Source organism: Pangasianodon hypophthalmus, chromosome 26 (assembly GCF_027358585.1).
Source record: "Pangasianodon hypophthalmus isolate fPanHyp1 chromosome 26, fPanHyp1.pri, whole genome shotgun sequence".
NCBI classification, from domain to species: Eukaryota; Metazoa; Chordata; class Actinopteri; order Siluriformes; family Pangasiidae; genus Pangasianodon; species Pangasianodon hypophthalmus.
The window spans coordinates 19,146,327-19,169,001 of record NC_069735.1 but is presented as its reverse complement, the minus strand read 5'-3'; the positions used below and the strand labels follow the sequence as shown (position 1 = coordinate 19,169,001).

Sequence of the window (22,675 nt, the reverse complement as noted above, 5' to 3'; positions counted from 1 at the left end):
TGTGTGTGTGTATATATATATAAAGTAGTTGTGTATCCATGCACCACACACAGATTCTTCCCTCTGAAAAAGTAGTTCTGTTTCTGACGGAAGCGATTCAACGCATTTACAACTTCATTTATACAATTTACACACAAACACGTTTAACTGAAGACTTCATTAAAACAAAGTCCAACATTTGTCACACACACACACACACACACACACACACACACACACACACACCAGGTACAGCCTGTAAAGAGACTTTAGACTGAACACAAAATAATGTTTAAAGAGATTTTTTTAAAGAGAAAGTGTTGTAGTTTTATAATAGCTGTGTGAAAATTGAAACGTGAATTTTTAATGACCTTTCTAATGTTTTTACACAACTGATTTATTCCTCTGTACTGTACAAGTATTTTATATTAATTAAAAAAAAAAAAAAAAAAAAAAAAAGTGTCTGAGTGCAGCTCATTCTCGGGGGTTTGGTGATGATTGGGATTTATTTTCTGAAGTTCAGGCTGCTTCTGAGAAGATACAGCACACAATGAGGGACAATTCATGGAGAAGCCGATTCGTTAGGATACGATTCTTGAGCAGTTTCACAGCGGCAGGGGCGGGGCCAGGTGGAAGCGCTAGTGAGCCGAGGGGGCGGGGCCAGGTGGAAGCGCTAGTGAGCCGAGGGGGTGGGGCCAGGTGGAAGCGCTAGTGAGTCGAGGGGGCGGGGCCAGGTGGAGATTTGGGTGAGCTGAGGGGGGCGGGGACAGTTGAAAGCTCTGAAAAAATGTAAGGGGCGGAGCTAGGTGGAGGGATCAGAGCCACGGACTGACAGAACTACATGATATAGAAGCAGTTCGTAAAGTTTTTTATGTTTAAGTTAGTTTAAATAAAAAGTTCAGATGCCAAAAAAAAAGTGCAAACAAATTTGTTAGAAGGCACAGAGTTATGGAGTTGATTACATTTAACGCTTGATAAACATGATTGTTGTGTAAAAGTAAGAGGTTCATGCTAAAGCTAATGTTATCATCCTGCTCACTAAGTTAGTCTCCCACCCAGACAAACAAAAACAAATAAACAAACAAACTGTTGAAGCAACATTACACTGATCTTAGCTTTGTGACTGAGGGTGGAGCCGATACAGGATCTTTCAACAGTGACCGTTTTCCCTTACAGAAGCTCCGCCCCTTTTTAATGAAGACAGTAATAATCACACATGTATGTACTAAGAAACATTCTTTAATTCTTTTCTCCTCTCAGAAAGAGGACGTCATCATACAAAAGAAAACAAAATGGCATGACCTTGTTCTGAGAAACATCGTTATGGACTTTTTCCCTCGCATTCCTGCGGCTGCTGTGAGACGAGAGACAAGAACGCAAACACGCTACACGTACAAAAACACAGCATCCCGACAACAACATGCGGTCTCACAGAGGGAATAAATAGAGCTGCTCGAAGGGGGCGTGTTCGCTAAAAAAAAAGAAGGGGGGGGGGGGGAGAAGGAGGGGTAGGGGGCGGGGTTAATTAGCCTACAGGAGAAAAACACACACACACACGCGCACTTAAAAAAAAATATCTGACAAAACAAACATCCATACAGTGTTTAAAAATAGCTGATCATCACATTTTTAATCTACACCTGTTCTAGGATCAGCCACATCTCACACACACACACACACACACACACACACACACACACACAGAGTGCTATTACAGTGTAAACGATGTGTACGCGTGTGTATGTGTGCGAGATACCACAAGAATGTTTATGGCTTCAGGTCATGTGTTAAACCGCGTGATCCAACAGCCTCTCTGCTGATTGGCTGTTAAGTAGCTGCATTTTTAGATGGAGGCTTCTGATTGGCTCTTGTACGAGAGTGGTCTCGGAAACTCTCTGCGTATTGGCTGTTGAGCGAGTGGTCCCTCCTAACAGCCAATCCAAAGAGACAGTATGAGTGGAAGCCTCTTCTGACTGGCTGTTGGGTAGCTGTGTTCTCTCAAGTGGAGGCCCCTGATTGGCTGATCAATCAGCCACGTTTTCAGATGAAGACCTCTGATTGGTTGTCGCTACCAAACTTGAGGGACGTCAAACAAACCGGATGATGTGGCCCGAGACCCTGATCAAGGAACAGAGATGTGAAAGAAGAAAAAAAAAAAAAGTAAATCCTCTCTCAAATCATTAATCTATTGATAAAATCACAATAAAATTATTTACGATTAAATTTATTAATTAAATTGTTTAGGAATGGAGAGCCATTTTACATTCCCTTCCTTTGCGAGTCATTTCGTACCCTGATTCTGATTGGCTGAGGACTGAGGCCATGTGTCGTCCGACTCGGCTCCTTCCTTTTCTGGGCTTGTAGAAGCCCCGCCCCCTTCAGGCCTAAACACACACACACACACACACACACACAAGTAAACCTTATATATATGCGCTATATAAATATGGATAAATCACAAACGTGTTAAAGCAGCCGGATGGGGAAGCACCGGGAGCGCGACACTTACGTAGTCCTGAGCCAATCGTCTGACGTCTTGGAGTCTGCGGCGTCGGAGAATGATGAGTCAGCACTCACAGCACCTGAACAAACCCACAACAAACGTTAAATACATATTCAACTGACTTTTAAAACACACATGTAATGTAAATCAATAAAATAACACAATACCATCTTTTTTTATCCTCTTTGCATTGCCGTAGTTACTCCAGTTGCTATCGGCGGCGCTGAAGTCGGAGTTCTGATTGTCCTGAGTGGGGCTGATGCTCCTTTTCCCTCTCAGAGTACACCTACACACATTCCACATCATTTTTATTAAATGTACAGGAATTAAAATTCACAGTACTGTAAAAATACAATTACACAATAATATTAATAATATCACATACCTGTCATGTACTGCAGAAGCTGCAGTCATGGCAACAGCACGGTAGGGAGGCTCCGCCCACCCATCTTCCCCCCACTTCCTGTGCGTGTGCGTGTTCTTCTGTTTGGACTGCATGTACTCTGCGTACGTCTGGATGCGGTAACTCTCTGCGTACTGACTCGTGTTCACCGCTAATGACAAGCAGCAACACCATCACCATCATCATCATCATCATCGTGACTTATGCTCAAGCAAAGAGGTTCAATTTATTTATTTCTCCATAAATTAAAGCCACAGTACAGATGCTGAAATGATCGTACCGATCTGCACCTGCTCCAGCTGGCTGAGAGACACGAACGCCGACGTATCATCCACCCAAGACACCTGGATGTTTCCTGAAGGTTACAGCAGAGTAGATATCAGATATAAACATTACTGCAACGTGTTACAGAGCCACACTTCTTCAGGAAGTCAGAGTCAGGGGGCAGAGAGACTGATTTACACCACAGCGCCCTCCGCAGGCTAGTGGCATCATTTGGTTTTACATGTTTGCACATGTTCAGTTTCAGGTGTAATGTTTCCTGTGCTTGCAATTTAAACATCCATTTTTCTGATAAAAAAGAGGTAGGGGTAGATAACTGGGTGGATGGAGTGATGGCTGGAAGGTGGGGTATGTGGGTCGATTGAATGGTAAATGGATGGAGTGTTAGATGGTTGGATGGAGGACTGGATAGATGGATGAGGAGAGGGGTAGGGAAGTAGATGAACAAAGGGGTAGGTGGGTGGATAGCAGGATGGAAGGATAGGTGATCATTTGGATGGATGGGTGAATGGAGGGATGGATGGATTGGTATGTTGGTGGACAGAGTGGTAGATGGATGCAGGGGTGGATGGGTAGGTGCAGGGGTGAGTAGGCAACTGGGTGGATGGAGGAGATGGTAGATGGAAAGGTGGGAAGGGCTGGGAAAGTATATGGATCAGGGGTAGGTATGTGAGTAGACGGATGGAGGAGTGGATGGATGAAGGTATGTTGGTAGATGGATGGAGGGGTGGAGGGGTGGATGAAGAAGTGGGTTGGTTGATGGAGTGTAGCTGGATAGATGGGAAGAATGGAGGACATGGATGGTCAGGTATATGGATAGAAGGGTGGATGGATGGCTGGCTGGATGGACAAGCGAGTAGATAGATGGGTAGATGGATAGAGGAGTGGCTCAGCAACTGGGTGCACAGATGGGTAGATTGACGAAGGAGTAGACGAGTAGAAGTATTTAGGGGTAGGTGGGTAAATGGATGGAGGAACTGATGAATGGATGGATTTGTAAATGGATAAATGATAGAGAAAGACAGAGGCTAGGTGGATGGATGGATGGATGGATGTGTAACTTGCAGTTAGAAGAAGAGTGTTACCGAAGGCGCTGAACAGCTGGTACAAGTCACTGGTTTTCCACTCTTTAGGGAAGGTGACGTACAGAACGTTGTCCCTCTTCGGCTGCACTGAAACACAACCAAGTGTTACATCATCACTCTCTCACACACACACACACACACACACACACACACACACACACACACACACACACACACACACACACACACACACACACAGAGAGAGAGAGAGAGAGAGAGAGAGAGAGAGTTCTGCTTCTGACTTACAGTCTGGTCCACTAATGTTCAGGTAAGGAATATCAGCCACCCGCATAAGGAACAACCTGCAACACACACACGGTTAACATATTACCTCATAGAGAGAGAGAGAGAGAGAGAGAAAGAAAGAGAGATAGATAGATAGATAGAGAGAGAGAGAGAGAGAGAGAGAGAGAGAGAATCCTTACTTGTTGTAAAAGGGCTCAATGAGTTTAGAGCGAGCGGAGATGTGAGCTCTCGGAGGTGTGAGGAATGAACCTAGGAACAGGAACACACATGTTGTATAAAAACACCAGTATTCAGAGTAATAGAATTAATATATGTACCACACACACACACACACACACACACACACACACACACCTAGGTAGTTGGCCATGGAGATGAAGCAGAGTCCAGTGATGTAAGCATCATAGCCAGCTTCATGCAGTTGCTCAGATGCAGTGTCATAACTCTGAAATCCCTCAGAACATTCTACACACACACACACACACACACACACACCTCTCTGTTTAGCAACCCCAAGACATCCCAAAATTAAAACAACCTTAAAGCCCCACCACCCATCACCAGACCCAACACCTTCTACAAAGCTCAAACCCTAATCCTTCCACAAAGCCCCACCTTCCTGAAACTCAGACCTTTCTACAAAAGCCCCACCCCAGACCCAGAACCTTTCTACAAAAGCCCCACCCCAGACCCAGAACCTTTCTACAAAATCCCCACCCCAGACCCAGAACCTTTCTACAAAATCCCCACCCCAGACCCAGAACCTTTCTACAAAATCCCCACCCCAGACCCAGAACCTTTCTACAAAATCCCCACCCCAGACCCAGAACCTTTCTACAAAATCCCCACCCCAGACCCAGAACCTTTCTACAAAAGCTCCATCCCAGACCCAGAACCTTCTACAAAGCTCAAACCCAGACCCTTCTACAAAAGCCACACCTTCCTGAAACCCAGAACCTTATACCAAGCCCCATCCCAAGGCCTGAATCCTTTACAAGGCAGTGTGTGTTACTGACCGACTCTGGGCGCTTTGAAAGGTTTCTCCTTTAGCTGCTTCTCCAGCTCTGCCAGAGACGTGTTTGTAATCAGCTCCTGCCACACAAACACGCAGTCAATACAAAGATTAAAACACACAATTCGTATGTCACTTTGATTAAGCCCTTCCATTTCCATCATACCTTGAAAGGCTGTGTCGATGCCATCAGCTTCGTGTCCAAAAGTCTGAAGCAGAAAGTTACAGTTTAGGCCACTGAGTGAGGTTTGTCCTGTGTGGTGCATTGGATTGGATTTAGGGAACTGCAGGGTGCTACTTCAAGGCAGGATAACTATAGGGCACTAGTGCTGGCACCTGCAGTGTTCTGACTTGAGTGAAGGGAAATGGGGTGGTAGAGAGAGTGAGGTTTAGGTCTAAGAGGCACCCGTGCCACTTCAGGTCTGGGGAACTGCAAGGTGCTTGAGTGGTTAAACAGTGCACTATGTTGGGGCCACAGGGCCACAGGTTGCTAGTTAGAGGACTCAAGTGTTAAATTTAAATCAACAGTATTATCAGACTGAAATCAGCAGAAGTACACAAATACTTACCTGGGAAACACACACATTGTAACCTCTTTGAAGTCGTCCAACTCCTGCAAACACGTATTTTAAAAGTTCATAAGACAAACCATACTAAATGTCGTGCTGAAATAAATATAACTGTTGGCTGGAAACATTCTAACACACCTGAAATCGGCACCTCGCCCTCCTCCTGACTCAATCTAGTGCCCTACATACCCTCCCCACATACACACAACAATTCCACCATCCTCTCCTCTGACTAGCATCACACTAAACTAGCTCTGAACCCACAGACAGACAGAGAGCATGTTACGTCACCTCAGGCAGGGGGCAGTAGAACTGGTGGATGGTGTGCATGACGTCTAGCAGCATGTTGTGACCAACCACCAGTTTACCCTGAGAAAGGGATAAACAATTAAACACACTTGATTTAGAGGCACTTTTTAATTTCACAATGTGATCTGTCTCGCTAACGTCATTAAAAGCGAAACTCACAGATTTAGAAATGGCGTGTATGACTCTGGAGAAGCCGACTGCATCGTTCAGTTCCTCCTGTACACACACACACACACACACACACACACACACACACACAGGAGAGAGGTTAATACATAAATCACTACTATTTAATAGATAAATAGGTGAATAATGGGGCTGTGAGGTCAGAGATCACCTGCTCTCGTTCGTGTTTCTGCTGCTCAATCCTCTTCCTCTCCTCTTCATCCACCTTACTGATCTGGATGAAACGTTCCTTCTGTAACACAACATGTAGTTTGAGGACATTTTCAGAAGTTCCCTGTCTGACAGCCTGGTGATTTATTCATCCACACCACAACACAAACACTACACGTTCCACTCCAAACCCTCACACTTGTATGGTGGTGTCTAATTACAAAATAACACAAGCAGAAGTGCATTATGGGTAGCAAAAAAGGTGTTACTCACCTTGTCATTCTCCACAGTTTCAATATGAAGTCCTTTGGGAAACCTGCAGGACATGAATTCATTTCATATACACACTCATATTAAAAAATTATGTAAAAATTCTATAAACACACTGGGAAAAAAAACTACTAAAAACAATTACTGTATGAAAACCGAATTATCAAACAATCATCTTAAAAACAGCCAATTAAAAAGCTGATTCTGATTTAAAAAGCTGATATTATAAAACATTATGAAGAACCTGTATTTTCAACCCCTTAAAAAAAAAAAAAAAAAAAAAAAAAAAAAGAGGTACAAAAGATTAAAAATCTATTAAAAAAATCCAAACAATAAAAATCCTTTAAAGCTTATTTAAAAAAATAAATAAATAAGTGTGTGTGTGAGATATATATATATATATATATATATATATATATATATATATATATATATATATATATATACATACACACACACACACACACACACATATATTTATTTTTTTAAATATATAACACAATATTATGTTATATATATGAATATAAAGACCATTTGTACAACATCTAGTCTCACAGTGTGAGTCACTCACTTCCAGTTGAGGGTCTGGTAGATGAGCTTCCTCTGAAACCTGAGAGAGAGACAGTGTGTGTGTGTGTGTGTGTGTGTGTGTGTATGTGTGTGAGAGAGAGAGAGAGAGAGAGAGCGAGAGAGAAAATGAGATTCAGAGAGAGAGAGAGACAGAGAGAGAGACAGAGAGAGGGTCAGTACCCTGTATATTTACTGACTCAGTAAAGCGGTGTAAGGATAAAGTGAAAGTGAAAGTAAACAGGTTAAAGACACTGTAGCAGTACAGCAGTGTGAGGCTCCTGACGGATGGTTCAGTGAATCCACTGTGATGTAAACTGACCGCAGGACGGAGACGTGACTTAAAAAATAAGATACTAAAATACAACACTGTATACGCTGAGATAATTAAACACCGTAGTGTGTATCAGAGCTACCGGCTAACAACCGACTAACCACATCATATTAACAGCCAAATAATAGTATAATGTCACACTGTAGGAGGAACAGTACACGTGTGTGTGTGTGTGTGTGTGTGTGTGTGTGTCATTACTGTCTAGCAAGAAGTTAGTCTCACCCAGAGCACGGCTCCAAGTCCACCGTCTTCTCAGAGTTGTTCAGAAGCGCTTCCACTTTCTCTCTGTGAACACACACACACACACACACACACACACACACACACACACACACACACACACACACTCCTCTGATCATCTCCATGGTGACGCAGCAAAATGAGGTCCAACAGGAAGTAATGCGGGTTAGGGGTGGAGCCACACATGTGTGTGTGTGTGTGTGTGTGTGTGTGTGTGTGTGTGTGTGTGTGTGTGTGTGTGAGAGAGAGAGAGAGAGACTCACACGACTCTGTTGATGAAGTCCTTGTGCTCCTCAGGAACGTTCATCGGTCCCTTACAGGAAGTGGGTGAGATGTAGGAGGGAGTCCCCACCCCATTGCTTTGGTTCCGCCTCTCCTCATACTGCTCCCTCAGCTGAGACTCCTCCCCCTGGTTCAGGTACGGGATCCCTACAGCAGCGAGGTACACGAGTGACGGGTCAGTCATGCTCATTACTGAGCGGAGTGTGTGATCGGTCCGGTGTGTAGTCTGCTCAGTGCTAAACTGGCAGCGCTAACTTTACATTACATGCTAGCGATGTTAGCAGTGTGTGGTGTGAAACAGGACAATTCACCGTTACGGAACACCTTGTTGAAGTCGAACCCCTGACTGGCCAGGAAGTCGATACTGGAGCTCTGGAACAAGAGAGAGAGAGAGAGAGAGAGAGAGAGAGAGAGAGACAGAGAGAGAGAGACAGAGACAGTGGATGCAGCTTATGTTTGAATCAGTAGATATGAACAGGACACACACTCACACACTCTTACCTGACACATGAATTTGATATCGGGTGATGCTCTGCTGAACGGTTTGGGGAAAATGTAAAAGTTAAAAGCTTTTGTGAAGTACCTGTGAAAGAGAGAACACACACACACACACACACACACACACACACACATCAGTGTAGTGTACACACATGTATATATTAAACATAAAACAGGCAGTGGTTGTTAAAGTGGGGGCGTGGCCAGGACGACTCACTTGGACTGTGATTGGTCGTATCTGAAGGCGCAGAGGCCGAACTGAAAGAGCAGGAAGTCCATCGAGTGCTGCAGGAAACACACACACACACACACACACTTCCATAACAAGACTCGTAAAACAGTTCCAGTCCTCGTATTAGCAGGTGGAGGTACTGTTACCCAGTGAATGAGCCGTTACCATAGAAACAATTACTCTTTAATATAAACCTGTGATGTGCAGCTGCACTACTGCCAGAGCTGCTGTTATAGAAAATGAATCAACCCCTTCTGACCAATCAGGAGCCGGAATTCTCCCGCGCTGGGGTGTAAAAGGCGTTATAATCAGACGCTCGGTGATCTGCAGTCTCACCTTCCGGAGTTTGCTGTAGCGCTCCTCTGGCGTGTCCATGCCGTTGGTCAGCATGCTCACAGCCGGCCCGTCACTCAGACCTCATCACACACACCGCAACAAATTCATTTTAATAAACCAGCAGCGCAACACAACACAACACACCATCATCATACAACACACACACCATCATCATCATACAACACACACACCATCATCATCATACAACACACACACACATACACCACCATCATCATACAACACACACACACATACACCACCATCATCATACAACACGCACACACATACACCACCATCATCATACAACACGCACACACATACACCACCATCATCATACAACACGCACACACATACACCACCATCATCATACAACACGCACACACATGCACCACCATCATCATACAACACACACACCATCACAACACGCACACGCACACACACCATCATCAAACACAACCATGATAACAGTAAAACAAACACAACCATGATAACAGTGTGCATGCTGCTAGGGGTAACAGGGTCAGCGGACAGTTACCATGGCAACCAGCAGGTTCAGCTTAAGTTCATGCACCGGTTCAGCATTTATTTAACCATCCTGATAGCTGAAGATCACAAAGCTGCCAGAGATACAGCTCAGATACTGTAAACACTATAAACCCTGTAAACCCTATAAACCCTGTAAACCCTATAAACCCTGTAAACCCTATAAACCCTGTAAACCCTATAAACCCTGTAAACACCCTGTAAACACTGTAAACACTAAACACCCTGTAAACCCTGTAAACACTAAACACCCTGTAAACCCTGTAAACACTAAACACCCTGTAAACCCTGTAAACACTAAACACCCTGTAAACACTAAACGCCCTGTAAACACTAAACGCCCTGTAAACACTAAACGCCCTGTAAACACTAAACACCCTGTAAACACTATAAACCCTGTAAACACTATAAACCCTGTAAACACTAAACACACTATAAACCCTGTAAACACTAAACACCCTGTAAACCCTGTAAACACTAAACACCCTGTAAACCCTAAACACCCTGTAAACCCTGTAAACCCTAAACACCCTGTAAACCCTAAACACCCTGTAAACCCTAAACACCCTGTAAACCCTGTAAACACTAAACACCCTGTAAACCCTGTAAACCCTAAACACCCTGTAACCCCTAAACACCCTGTAAACCCTGTAAACACTAAACACCCTGTAAACACTAAACACCCTGTAAACACTATAAACCCTGTAAACACTAAACACACTATAAACCCTGTAAACACTATAAACCCTAAACACACTATAAACCCTAAACACACTATAAACCCTAAACACACTATAAACACCATAAACACTAAACACCCTGTAAACACTAAACACCCTGTAAACCCTGTAAACACTATAAACCCTGTAAACACCATAAACCCTGTAAACACCATAAACACTATAAACCCTGTAAACACTATAAACCCTGTAAACACTATAAACACTATAAACACTATAAACCCTGTAAACACTATAAACCCTGTAAACACTATAAACCCTGTAAACACTATAAACCCTGTAAACACTATAAACCCTGTAAACACTAAACACACTATAAACCCTGTAAACACCATAAACCATGTAAACACCATAAACCATGTAAACACCATAAACCATGTAAACACCATAAACCATGTAAACACCATAAACCCTGTAAACCCTGTAAACACCATAAACACCATAAATCCTGTAAACACTAAACACCCTGTAAACACTATAAACACTATAAACCCTGTAAACACTATAAACCCTGTAAACACTAAACACACTATAAACCCTGTAAACACCATAAACCCTGTAAACACCATAAACCATGTAAACACCATAAACCATGTAAACACCATAAACCCTGTAAACCCTGTAAACACCATAAACACCATAAATCCTGTAAACACTAAACACCCTGTAAACACTATAAACACTATAAACCCTGTAAACACTATAAACACTATAAACACTATAAACCCTGTAAACACTAAACACACTATAAACCCTGTAAACACTAAACACACTATAAACCCTGTAAACCCTAAACACACTATAAACCCTGTAAACACTATAAACCCTGTAAACACTATAAACCCTAAACACACTATAAACCCTAAACACACTATAAACCCTAAACACACTATAAACCCTAAACACACTATAAACACCCTGTAAACACTAAACACCCTGTAAACCCTGTAAACACTATAAACACTATAAACCCTGTAAACACTATAAACCCTAAACACACTATAAACCCTAAACACACTATAAACACCCTGTAAACACTAAACACCCTGTAAACACTAAACACCCTGTAAACCCTGTAAACACTATAAACACTATAAACCCTGTAAACACCATAAACCCTGTAAACACCATAAACACTATAAACCCTGTAAACACTATAAACACTATAAACCCTGTAAACACTATAAACACTATAAACACTATAAACACTATAAACACTATAAACACTATAAACCCTGTAAACACTATAAACACTATAAACCCTGTAAACACTATAAACACTATAAACCCTGTAAACCCTATAAACACTATAAACCCTGTAAACACCGTAAACCCTGTAAACACCGTAAACCCTGTAAACACCGTAAACCCTGTAAACACCGTAAACCCTGTAAACACTAAACACCCGTAAACACTAAACACCCGTAAACACTAAACACCCTGTAAACACTAAACACACTATAAACCCTGTAAACACTAAACACCCTGTAAACACTAAAAACCCTGTAAACACTAAAAACACTATAAACCCTGTAAACACTAAACACACTAAACACACTATAAACCCTGTAAACACTAAACACCCTGTAAACACTAAACACACTATAAACCCTGTAAACACCATAAACCCTGTAAACACCATAAACACCATAAATCCTGTAAACACTAAACACCCTGTAAACACTATAAACACTATAAACCCTGTGAACACTATAAACCCTAAACACACTATAAACCCTAAACACACTATAAACCCTATAAACACCATAAACCCTGTAAACACCCTGTAAACACTAAACACCCTGTAAACCCTGTAAACACTATAAACCCTATAAACACTATAAACCCTGTAAACACTATAAACACCATAAACCCTGTAAACACCATAAACCCTGTAAACACCATAAACCCTGTAAACACCATAAACCCTGTAAACACCATAAACCCTGTAAACACCATAAACCCTGTAAACACTAAACACACTAAAAACCCTGTAAACACTAAAAACCCTGTAAACACTAAAAACCCTGTAAACACTAAAAACCCTGTAAACACTAAAAACCCTGTAAACACTAAAAACCCTGTAAACCCTGTAAACACTAAACACACTATAAACCCTGTAAACACCGTAAACCCTGTAAACACTAAACACACTATAAACCCTGTAAACACTATAAACCCTGTAAACACTATAAACCCTGTAAACACCGTAAACACTAAACACTGTAAACCCTGTAAACACATAAACCCTGTAAACACCGTAACCACTATAAACCCTGTAACCACCGTAAACCCTGTAAACACTATAAACACTATAAACCCTGTAAACACTAAACACACTATAAACCCTGTAAACACTAAACACACTATAAACCCTGTAAACACTAAACACACTATAAACCCTGTAAACACTAAACCCTGTAAACACTAAACCCTGTAAACACTAAACCCTGTAAACACTGTAAACACTATAAACACTAAACACACTATAAACACTAAACACACTATAAACACTAAACACACTATAAACACTAAACACACTATAAACACTGTAAACACTGTAAACACTGTAAACACACTATAAACACTGTAAACACTGTAAACACTAAACACACTATAAACACTATAAACACTAAACACACTATAAACACTAAACACACTATAAACACACTAAACACACTATAAACACTGTAAACACTGTAAACACTGTAACCCCTGCAGCTTTAGGCCGGATATCAGAGTTAAACACCGAGCTGCATATTACTGTGATGAAAGAGTTAAACACACACAGCTGGAAACATGGACAATAAGAAACCTGAAAATTCTCCATCGATGGCCAGGAAGTCGGCCTCCTCCACAGCGCTGTGAATAATGCTCAGGGTGTCTTTAAAACCTGCCGGGGAGAGAGAGAGAGAGAGAGAGAGAGAGAGAGAGAGAGAGGGAGAGAGAGAAAGTAGAGAGACTCAGTAACAGCAGCTCAAACACGTTACAGCGCAGCAGGAAAAACAGAGAGCAGTCTTACTTTGCCGTGTTACCTCCATCACTGCAGTGTGAGAACACAGCCGCTCTCTGCCGCTTTAACCCCTCACCTCCGTCACTTCCGGCTCACACCGCAACACTTCCGCCCCCTGCAGGCTCGGCGGAGAAACGCACCCACTGCTGTCCTTCCTTTCTCTTCTCTTCTCTTCTCTTCTCTTCTCTTCGTTCTTTCTTTTTTATTTATTTTCTCTTCTTTTATTTTTCTTTCTTTATTAATTTATTTTCTTTATTTTGCTTTCTTTCTTTCTTCCTTTTTTCTTTACTTTTCTTTTCTTTCTTTTTTCTTTAATTTTGTTTTCTTTTTTACTTCTTTTCTTTTCTTCTCTTTTCTTTTATCTTCTTTTCTCTTTTCTTCTTTATTATTTGACACAATGCTGTTTTATTTTGTACTTTGAAGTCTTATTACAATTTTGCGTACAAGTATTTTATTTTATATATAATTGTCATTCATGATATTCATTTTTATTTTATATTTTTCTTTTGTATGTCTGTTTTCTCGTCCAGGGTGCAGTCATCCATCCAATATCACAGAATTTCAATTTAACCAACATCATCCTTCTACTACTGCTAAATATAATAATAATAATAATAATAACAATAATAATAATAATAATAATAATAACAGTAGTAGTTTGTAAAAGAAGTGGTAGTAATTTTTCTCTATGCAATACACAAACAATAACAATTACTACATAATCTTATAACAGAAAATCAATCAATAAAATTATAAATGAATAAAATTAATCAGCTCTACAGTCTGCATTGTGTTCATTAACGACATAAAAATAATCAATAATGTGCTTATGACTGAAATGAGTTCACTTCCGGTAACAGTGTGACGTAACCACTCCGGTACTGTAGGTGGCGCCATTGCACAGTGTTTAAATGGAGTAAGAAGGTGTGTATCTGCGTGGTGTCAAGTTTATGTTTACTGAAATGGAAAGAGTTTGTAAAGGAGAGCTTTATGAGGTTCATTAAGGAGTTAATTATAAGTTGTCATGAGCTGGAAAGGCTTAAATCTTCTGACTGTAACTGCTAAATGGTTTTGTTTTAGTAAAAAGTGCCTCAGAGGAATAAAATCAAACTAATAAAACTAAAGACAGCAAGTTGAAGCAGAGCTCTTCTGCAGCATGATAGAGGAGTGTGTGTGTGGATGGAGGAGGAGAAGCTATCCCGCAGCTCCACCTGCCCTGTGATCCTCCATCTTCCAGCACGGTGTAACCAGGAACCATCTGTCCATGTTCAACATCTCAGACCTGGAGGAAACAAAAGCCATAAACACTCATAAGGTGTGTGTGTGTGTGTGTGGATGGAGGAGGAGAAGCTATCAAGTTATCAAGTTATCCGTACATTTTGATAGACATTTCATAGATCAGGCTGAACTTCCATTTCAAACCTCAGACAAGCATTTTCTAAAAAAAATATGGTTTGGTCTGCATGATAATAAACAGATTAATATTAACAGAATCTTAAAAACCAGACCGGTTTATGTTGCCCAGACTGACTGAATACTGTACAAAAGCAAAGAGTATATTATGAGCGTAAAAAACCAAACCCTGTCCTTCATGATGCATGTAGCTGGTGTAAAAGGCTACATTTATAAAAACGGACTTAACTGATAATTTAAAAAATGCAGAAATAAAATGACAACAATAGTCTGCAGGTAAATTCCCGATGGCATAAAGTACTTAGTACTAGATTACTTCCCATTCCTCAGGTACAGATTTGTTTCATAAGCCTGATTAGTGTGATGATGTACATTTAAACAGATCAGCTGGACAGCAGAAGACTGGAAAAAGACCAGGAGATTTTTATTTCTAATCTTCAGCTGTCCAGTTTGGGTGAGTCTGTGCCCATGATAGCCTCGGATTCCTGTTCTTGGCTGACAGGAGAGGAACCTGATGTGGTCTTCTGCTGTTGTAGCTCATCTACCTCAAGGTTTGGTGTTTTGTGCATGCTGAGATGCTTTTCTGCTCACCACAGTTGTAAAGAGTGATTATATGAGTTACTATATCCTTCCTGGTAGCTCAAACCTAGCCATTTTCCTCTGACCCTCTCTTATCAACAAGGTGTTTCAGCTACAGATCCTCCATACACAGGATGGTTTTTGTTTTTCGCACCATTCTGTATAAACTCTAGAGACTGCTGTGTGTCAAAATCCCAGGAGATCAGCAGTTTCTGAAAAACTCAAACCAGCCCATCTGTGACCAATAACCATGCCACGGTTAAAGTCACAGAGATCACATTTTTTCTTCATTCTGATGTTTGATGTGAACATTAACTGAAGGTCTTGACCTGTATGTATTTGATGCATTGTGCTTCTGCCACGTGATTGGTTGATAAATGTGCATGTGTACAGGTGTTCGTAATAAAGTGGACGGTGAGTGTAGTTGAGTGGATTTATTTTACTTTTTGTTGTAGTCAGTATGTATAAGTTTAATAAAATTATGAATGAAAAGATATTTAAATTAGCTATATATTTCTAATTGAGACCAAATGTACATTGTGGTTTTAATCATTCAACAAAGTGTTTTTGAGTTTTATTTCACAAAGAAATAATAATAATAATTTTATGTTTTACCCTTTAATTAGGGACATGAACAGTTTTGATTTTAACTTGATTATGATTTATAACTTTAAGGTTATTTGACTGTTATAATTTAATGAAAGCCATATACTATATGCATATACAGTTTTTACTAAACTGTAAATTCTTTCAAGAGTTAGCTTATTGTACATGATTTGAGACATTGTTCACGATATTTTAATGATTTCATATCATTTATTTAATTTTATAATGTTTATAATGCTGGTATATGTAATACTGGATGAAATCTAAATTATATTTATTATAAAAACCTGTGAGTTATGTTTATACTTTTAGCATTTTAAGATTAGCCTGATTACTTCAGGAGCCCGAGCGCGCGGAGCGTCGCCATAGCAACGCTGTCATTAATATTCATGAGCTCGCCCCGGAACTTGTTGCGATTGGTCGCCGGTGCTGTAGGTGGCGCCATTTTGCGAAGCGGACCCGGAAGTAAACCATGCCGAGCTCGCAGTGTATGTGTGGGGGGATGTAAATAGAGTGCATAAACCTTTGATTTATCAAAATATAAACGTGTTGGAGACGGAAAAGAGCTGATCATCCCTCACGGTAAGAAAAAGAAAAGCGTTATATAAATGGCCACGTGGTTAGTAGTAAAAAACCCCCACATTTTTGCTGTAATGCGTTTAAAACGCCGACAAATGCAGATGAATTCCAGGAAACTGCTCTGTAATGTTCTGGTGCATTTAAGACTCGTTAATGTAAGTGAGGATTTAGAGTCTGATCATTACAGTTCAGTAGTTAAAGCTAGAATCTAGCCAGCTTTTGTGTAGCACAGGCTTTATATAAAGCTGTGCATGGAGTAGTGAGTGGCCCAGCAGCTGTGAGGATTTCTCCTGAGTGTTCAGCATGAAGAGGTGGGAGTCAGGTGCAGGAAACGTGTGCACATGATCATTATTGCTCTGTCACTCAAAGCACAGGAGCATGATGGAGGAGGAGTGTGTGGATGGAGGAGGAGCTGTCCTGCAGCTCCACCTGCCCCGTGATCCTCCATCTTCCAGCACTGTGTCTGTAGGAACCGATCTGTCCATGGCCGACATCTCGCAGCTCCACGCTGAAGTGTGTGAGCTCAGGAAGACGGTCAGTCAGCTGGAGGAGAGGCTCAGCCAAGCGCCCAAGCTCTCCAACCAGGTCTGTGGTCATGATGTGACACTTACACACTCTTTACACGCTCCTCACACACTCCTCACACGCTCCTCACACATGCCTTACACACTCCTCACACGCTCTTTACACGCTCTTTACACGCTCCTTGCACGCTCCTTACATGCTTTTCACACGCTCCTCACACGCTCCTCACACGCTCCTAACACACTCTTTACATGCTCCTCACACGCTCCTCACATGCTCCTCACACACTCCTCACACGCTCCTCACACGCTCCTTACAGACTTCTCACACACTCTTTACACACGGCTTACACACTCCTTACACATTCTTTACATACTCCTTAAACACTTCTCACACGCTCCTCATACACTCTTTACACACGGCTTACACACTCCTTACACACTCCTTACACTCTGCTTACACACTCTTTACACACTCTTTACACACTCCTCACACACTGCTTACACACTCTTTACACACTCCTCACACACTCCTGTGGATTCAGTTATTTTGATGAGTGCAGTGTGTTAATATAGAAGTTGGAGACTTTACATAATGTATGTAATAAACGCTGTGTGTGCTGCGTTTACAGTAAGATGCTGACTGAGTTACTGTTTCCACCCTGAAGCTGATTATTTTCCTGTAACAGAACGCCCTCTAGTGTTTATTCCTCTTACACCACAGTCATTTGCCAACAACTTCAATTTTTTTTATTTATTAATGAACTACGTCACATGTTTATAGGCTTATATTCACATTTAACTTTGTAGAAAGAGTGAAAACAAGTTAGTTTCTGTTCTCACTTACGTTATAGCAGCTGTAGTAGCTCTCTTTTTCTGCTCTCTTGAATTAAAAGACAAAAAAAGGAGGAACTCCAAAGAAGCGTAAACTCCTCTGTCCTGAAGATGTCAGAAAACTTAAAGTCACAGCTTCACCTCTGACTGTTACAAAGCGCTGACACTGGAGACTCCTTCCATAAACGTTACATAAACATCTCCTTACCCTGGAGAAAACTTCACCATATCAAAGATTACACAGTTTTTTTTAATCCGTTTATTATCAGAGGAGCGTTCTCTGTACACGTCCCTGTGAATGAGCTGTTACTATGGAAACGATATCGTATCAGAACGAGTGCATTAATTATAAATAAACCTGCACTACTGTCAGAGCTGCTGTTATAGAGAACTAATCAACACCAGTCATATAAACAGCATTTAATCCTTAATCATTCCTGTGATTTATTGTTCCTCTCAGCAGGTGACGGGAGCGACTCCAGCGTTGTGCTCCATGTGTAAAGCTGATCTGAACCCCTCAGAAGTGCGAGACTCTGAGCACACACACAGTGTGTGTGGTGTTGGTGCAGCTGAATGGCCTGATGCTGGTCCACAGGAGAGTGAATTTAAGTGTGAGGTGGATGAACCCAGCACCTCAGTCCGTTTATACAGTGATCCAAACCCCACAGAGTCACGATCCTCACCACACACTCCGCCAAAAACGTTTAACGGTGAAGAACAGCACTCGATACACACTCCACTGATGATGTGTTCAGTGACACTGGTGGACTGCAGGACCATGGTGGAGCTGAACGGAAACATCACGCAACAAGAAGACCTGGATGATGGGAGTGTTCATGCTGAGGAACCTGAGGAACCTGAAGAACCTGATGAAGCTGATGAAGATGATTTTTGTCCTTCAAGTAAGTCGAGATCATTTACGCTTTTATTCCAATAATAGATGAGTTTATTACGCTGTATAGAACTGCATGAAAATCTTCAAAAAAATAAACAAAAATATTTTTAAAATGTTTTTATTGTGTGCTTTCCATAGCTAATGTATTTTCTCAGCTCCTTTAGGTGGCCGCAGCGAGTCTTGCGATGAAGAAAGCAAATCCTCAGTGAAACGAAATCGGAAAAAGAAGAAGAGCGGAATAAAAACGATCTCTCCCTGCACCATCTGCGGACAGGAGTTGATGTCTGCAGCGTTTTTGACGAGACACATGAAAATGCACGAGAATCGCGTAAAACAAAAGACACTTCGTCCTCACGTGTGTACCGTGTGTGAGAAAGGATACCCCACGCACTCGGCCCTCAAAGTCCACATGAAGTCGCACAGCGGAGACAAACCTTTCCGCTGTGAATTGTGCGGCAACTGCTTCAAGACGAAAGGAAACCTCAAATGCCATCAGAGCATACACACCGGGCAGCGGCCGTTTCAGTGCGCTTACTGTGAAATGTGTTTCTATCACAAAACACACCTCAAAAAACACGAACGCGTGCACACTAACGAGAAACCGTACGTGTGCTCCGTCTGTGAGAAAGGCTTCATCACCATCAGCGCTCTGAAACAGCACCAGAGGGTTCACACGGGTGAAAAGCCATACTCCTGCTCCTACTGCGACATGACGTTCGGCCAAAAAGTGAACCGCGACCGGCACGAGCGCACGCACACGGGGGAGAAGCCGTTCCTGTGCGACCACTGTGGGAAGGGGTTTTCAGACCCGCGGCATTTTTACACCCATAAACGGATCCACGTAGGTGAGAAGCGCGAGAGGCCATTCCAGTGCTCGTTCTGCGGCAACAGCTTCTTCTATCGCATCAACCTGAAGCAGCACGAACGCGTTCACACTAAAGAACGACCGTACAGCTGCACTCAGTGCCCAAAAACGTTCGCTCGGCCCGACGTGCTCAAAACACACCTGCGAGTTCACACGGGAGAGAAACCGTACCACTGCAGCATCTGCGATCAGGGCTTCACTTATCTGGGCAGCTTCAGGGCGCATCAGAAGAATCACACCAAGGAGGACGTGAAGCAGAACCCATAGCACATGCTTGGACTTCCTTATTAGACTTATTATGGATGTGTACAATGCTAAAGAACTGTGGAGATAATAGCAGATTCTCCACTTTAGATTTTATTTATATGGTGATTAAGCTTGTGCTGACAGACGTTCATATAATCACTACGGCTTCCGGAAACATACAAAACATCAAGACAGTAATGGAGCAATCATGACACCAAATATTTACGTGCTTTTCTAAATGTATTAGTCAGAGCAGCAGGTTTATTTCTTCTTCATGCAAAGAAGAGAATAATGGGATTGGATTCATGCCTTCTAATTTGGGTTTAAAAATATCATGTTTAATATTAACGTATATGATGTAATGGATGATGGAGTTTAGATTGCAGATAAAAAGTTTTCTAAACCAGTTTAACATGGCCATGTCATTGTGAAAGCTCCACCCTCACAGTCACAGTATAAAACTTTAATTGTAATTCACAAATAACTACCATACAGCAGAGTTTATTGTCACACTTATCCTTTGTTGCTTGCTATTCTAACCATTAAACACAATATATGTGTTCTCCGCATCTTAATTCTGCGCAGTGGTCACGTCCTCGAAAACTGCAGCATTTTTTCTGGATCCTTTAAATGCTTTTGATGAACAGCAGCGAGTAACACAACTGACCCGAGTTTCAGCCCAGACTTGCCTCTGTATCTCTCCCACTCTATATTGCTCTCCTTCTATGTCACCTTCTCCTTTTTTTCCTTCAAGAGGTTTTGAAATTAGATGAGTGGGTGGATCCATCTGTTAAATAATAATTAAGTACATGTTTTGTGTTGAATTTTTGTTTCTTCCATGTACCTTGTGTTAGAAATTTGGTTAATTTAATTCCCCATTAAAAAAGATGAATAAACTGAAATCTTGAAAAATCCAGAAATTCATTAGTGAGGTTTGAGCTGTCTTGCTGCTTGGTGAAAAGAGTGAGTTCTTATAAAATGAGAATTTTGGTTCTAGTAGTGACTTTACATTTCAGCACATATACAACAAGTATAAAGGATTCACACAGCATTTTCTTCTGTAATTCTACTGGGTTTGATGCCATAGGCTCTGTGCCTGGCCTGTTATCAGTCTCAGGCCCTGTTCCTTCCCCTGTGTCGATCTCAGGCCCTGTTCCTACCCCTGTGTCGGTCTCAGGCCCTGTTCCTTCCCCCTGTGTCAGTCTCAGGCCCTGTTCCTTACCCCTGTGTCGGTCTCAGGCCCTGTTCCTTCCCCCTGTGTCGATCGCAGGCCCTGTTCCTTCCCCCTGTGTCGGTCTCAGGCCCTGTTCCTTCCCCTGTGTCGGTCTAAGGCCCTGTTCCTTCCCCCTGTGTCGATCGCAGGCCCTGTTCCTTCCCCCTGTGTCGGTCTCAGGCCCTGTTCCTTCCCCCTGTGTCAGTCTCAAGCCCTGTTCCTTCCCCCTGTGTCAGTCTCAGGCCCTGTTCCTTCCCCCTGTGTCAGTCGTAGGCCCTGTTCCTTCCCCCTGTGCCAATTGCAGGCCTTGTTCCTTCCCCTGTGTCAGTCTCAGGCCCTGTTCCTTCCCCCTGTGTCAGTCTCAGGCCCTGTTCCTTCCCCTGTGTCAGTCTCAGGCCTTGTTCCTTCCCCCTGTGTCAGTCTCAGGCCCTGTTCCTTCCCCCTGTGCCAATTGGAGGCCCTGTTCCTTCCCCCTGTGCCAATTGCAGGCCTTGTTCCTTCCCCCTGTGTCAGTCTAAGGCCCTGTTCCTTCCCCTGTGTCAGTCTCAGGCCCTGTTCCTTCCCCTGTGTCAGTCTCAGGCCCTGTTCCTTCCCCCTGTGTCAGTCTCAGGCCCTGTTCCTTCCCCCTGTGTCGGTCTCAGGCCCTGTTCCTTCCCCCTGTGTCAGTCTAAGGCCCTGTTCCTTCCCCCTGTGTCAGTCTAAGGCCCTGTTCCTTCCCCCTGTGTCAGTCTAAGGCCCTGTTCCTTCCCCCTGTGTCAGTCTAAGGCCCTGTTCCTTCCCCCTGTGTCAGTCTCAGGCCCTGTTCCTTCCCCCTGTGCCATTTGCAGGCCCTGTTCCTTCCCCCTGTGCCATTTGCAGGCCCTGTTCCTTCCCCCTGTGTCAGTCTCAGGCCCTGTTCCTTCCCTCTGTGTCAGTCTCAGGCCCTGTTCCTTCCCCTGTGTCGGTCTCAGGCCCTGTTCCTTCCCCCTGTGTCGGTCTCAGGCCCTGTTCCTTCCCCCTGTGTCGGTCTCAGGCCCTGTTCCTTCCCCCTGTGTCAGTCTAAGGCCCTGTTCCTTCCCCTGTGTCGGTCTCAGGCCCTGTTCCTTCCCCCTGTGTCAGTCTAAGGCCCTGTTCCTTCCCCCGTGTCGGTCTCAGGCCCTGTT

The 22,675-nt window shown here is 42.6% G+C and overlaps 2 protein-coding genes across 5 annotated transcripts; one reads left to right on the top strand and one right to left on the bottom strand.

The window, feature by feature from the left end:
* Positions 1-1,202: 1,202 nt before the first annotated feature.
* Positions 1,203-13,876, bottom strand: parn (poly(A)-specific ribonuclease (deadenylation nuclease)). The gene is made up of 26 exons (XM_034300354.2): positions 13,789-13,876; positions 13,582-13,659; positions 9,484-9,563; positions 9,133-9,200; positions 8,919-9,000; positions 8,729-8,789; positions 8,399-8,564; positions 8,118-8,180; positions 7,566-7,604; positions 6,998-7,040; positions 6,726-6,806; positions 6,548-6,604; positions 6,371-6,448; positions 6,080-6,123; positions 5,677-5,719; positions 5,515-5,590; positions 4,853-4,963; positions 4,678-4,747; positions 4,499-4,554; positions 4,253-4,339; positions 3,166-3,240; positions 2,868-3,036; positions 2,650-2,768; positions 2,489-2,561; positions 2,272-2,363; positions 1,203-2,097 (listed from the first exon to the last, which is right to left on the bottom strand). The coding sequence occupies exons 1-26, from the start codon at positions 13,805-13,807 to the stop codon at positions 2,048-2,050; spliced, it is 1,980 nt and encodes a 659-aa protein (XP_034156245.2). The 5' UTR covers positions 13,808-13,876; the 3' UTR covers positions 1,203-2,047.
* Positions 13,877-16,811: 2,935 nt separating this feature from the next.
* On the top strand, positions 16,812-20,889 carry LOC113546189 (zinc finger protein 1 homolog). Of its 4 annotated transcripts, none has more exons than XM_026945949.3 (4): positions 16,812-16,959; positions 17,331-17,541; positions 18,775-19,216; positions 19,365-20,889. In XM_026945949.3, exons 2-4 carry the CDS (start codon positions 17,335-17,337, stop codon positions 20,339-20,341), a joined length of 1,626 nt encoding a protein of 541 aa, XP_026801750.3. In that variant the 5' UTR covers positions 16,812-16,959; positions 17,331-17,334; the 3' UTR covers positions 20,342-20,889. The 4 variants fall into 4 exon arrangements, with proteins under 4 accessions (XP_026801750.3, XP_026801751.3, XP_026801752.3 ...); XM_026945950.3 differs by having other exon boundaries at positions 16,814-16,959; positions 17,326-17,541; positions 18,778-19,216; XM_026945951.3 differs by having other exon boundaries at positions 16,814-16,959; positions 17,326-17,541; positions 19,374-20,889.
* The last annotated feature ends 1,786 nt before the right edge of the window (positions 20,890-22,675 follow it).

Bases quoted from the DNA above. Each gene is read 5' to 3' on its own strand.
- parn (XM_034300354.2), bottom strand. The intron at 8,181-8,398 runs GTGAGTCTCTCT...GTGTGTTCACAG, and splicing joins GACTTCATCAACAGAGTCGT to AGAGAAAGTGGAAGCGCTTC. The intron at 2,364-2,488 runs GTAAGTGTCGCG...GTGTGTGTTTAG, and splicing joins GACGATTGGCTCAGGACTAC to GCCTGAAGGGGGCGGGGCTT.
- LOC113546189 (XM_026945949.3), top strand. From the start codon at position 17,335: ATGATGGAGGAGGAGTGTGTGGATGGAGGAGGAGCTGTCCTGCAGCTC. The intron at 17,542-18,774 runs GTCTGTGGTCAT...TGTTCCTCTCAG, and splicing joins CGCCCAAGCTCTCCAACCAG to CAGGTGACGGGAGCGACTCC. The intron at 19,217-19,364 runs GTAAGTCGAGAT...GTATTTTCTCAG, and splicing joins AGATGATTTTTGTCCTTCAA to CTCCTTTAGGTGGCCGCAGC.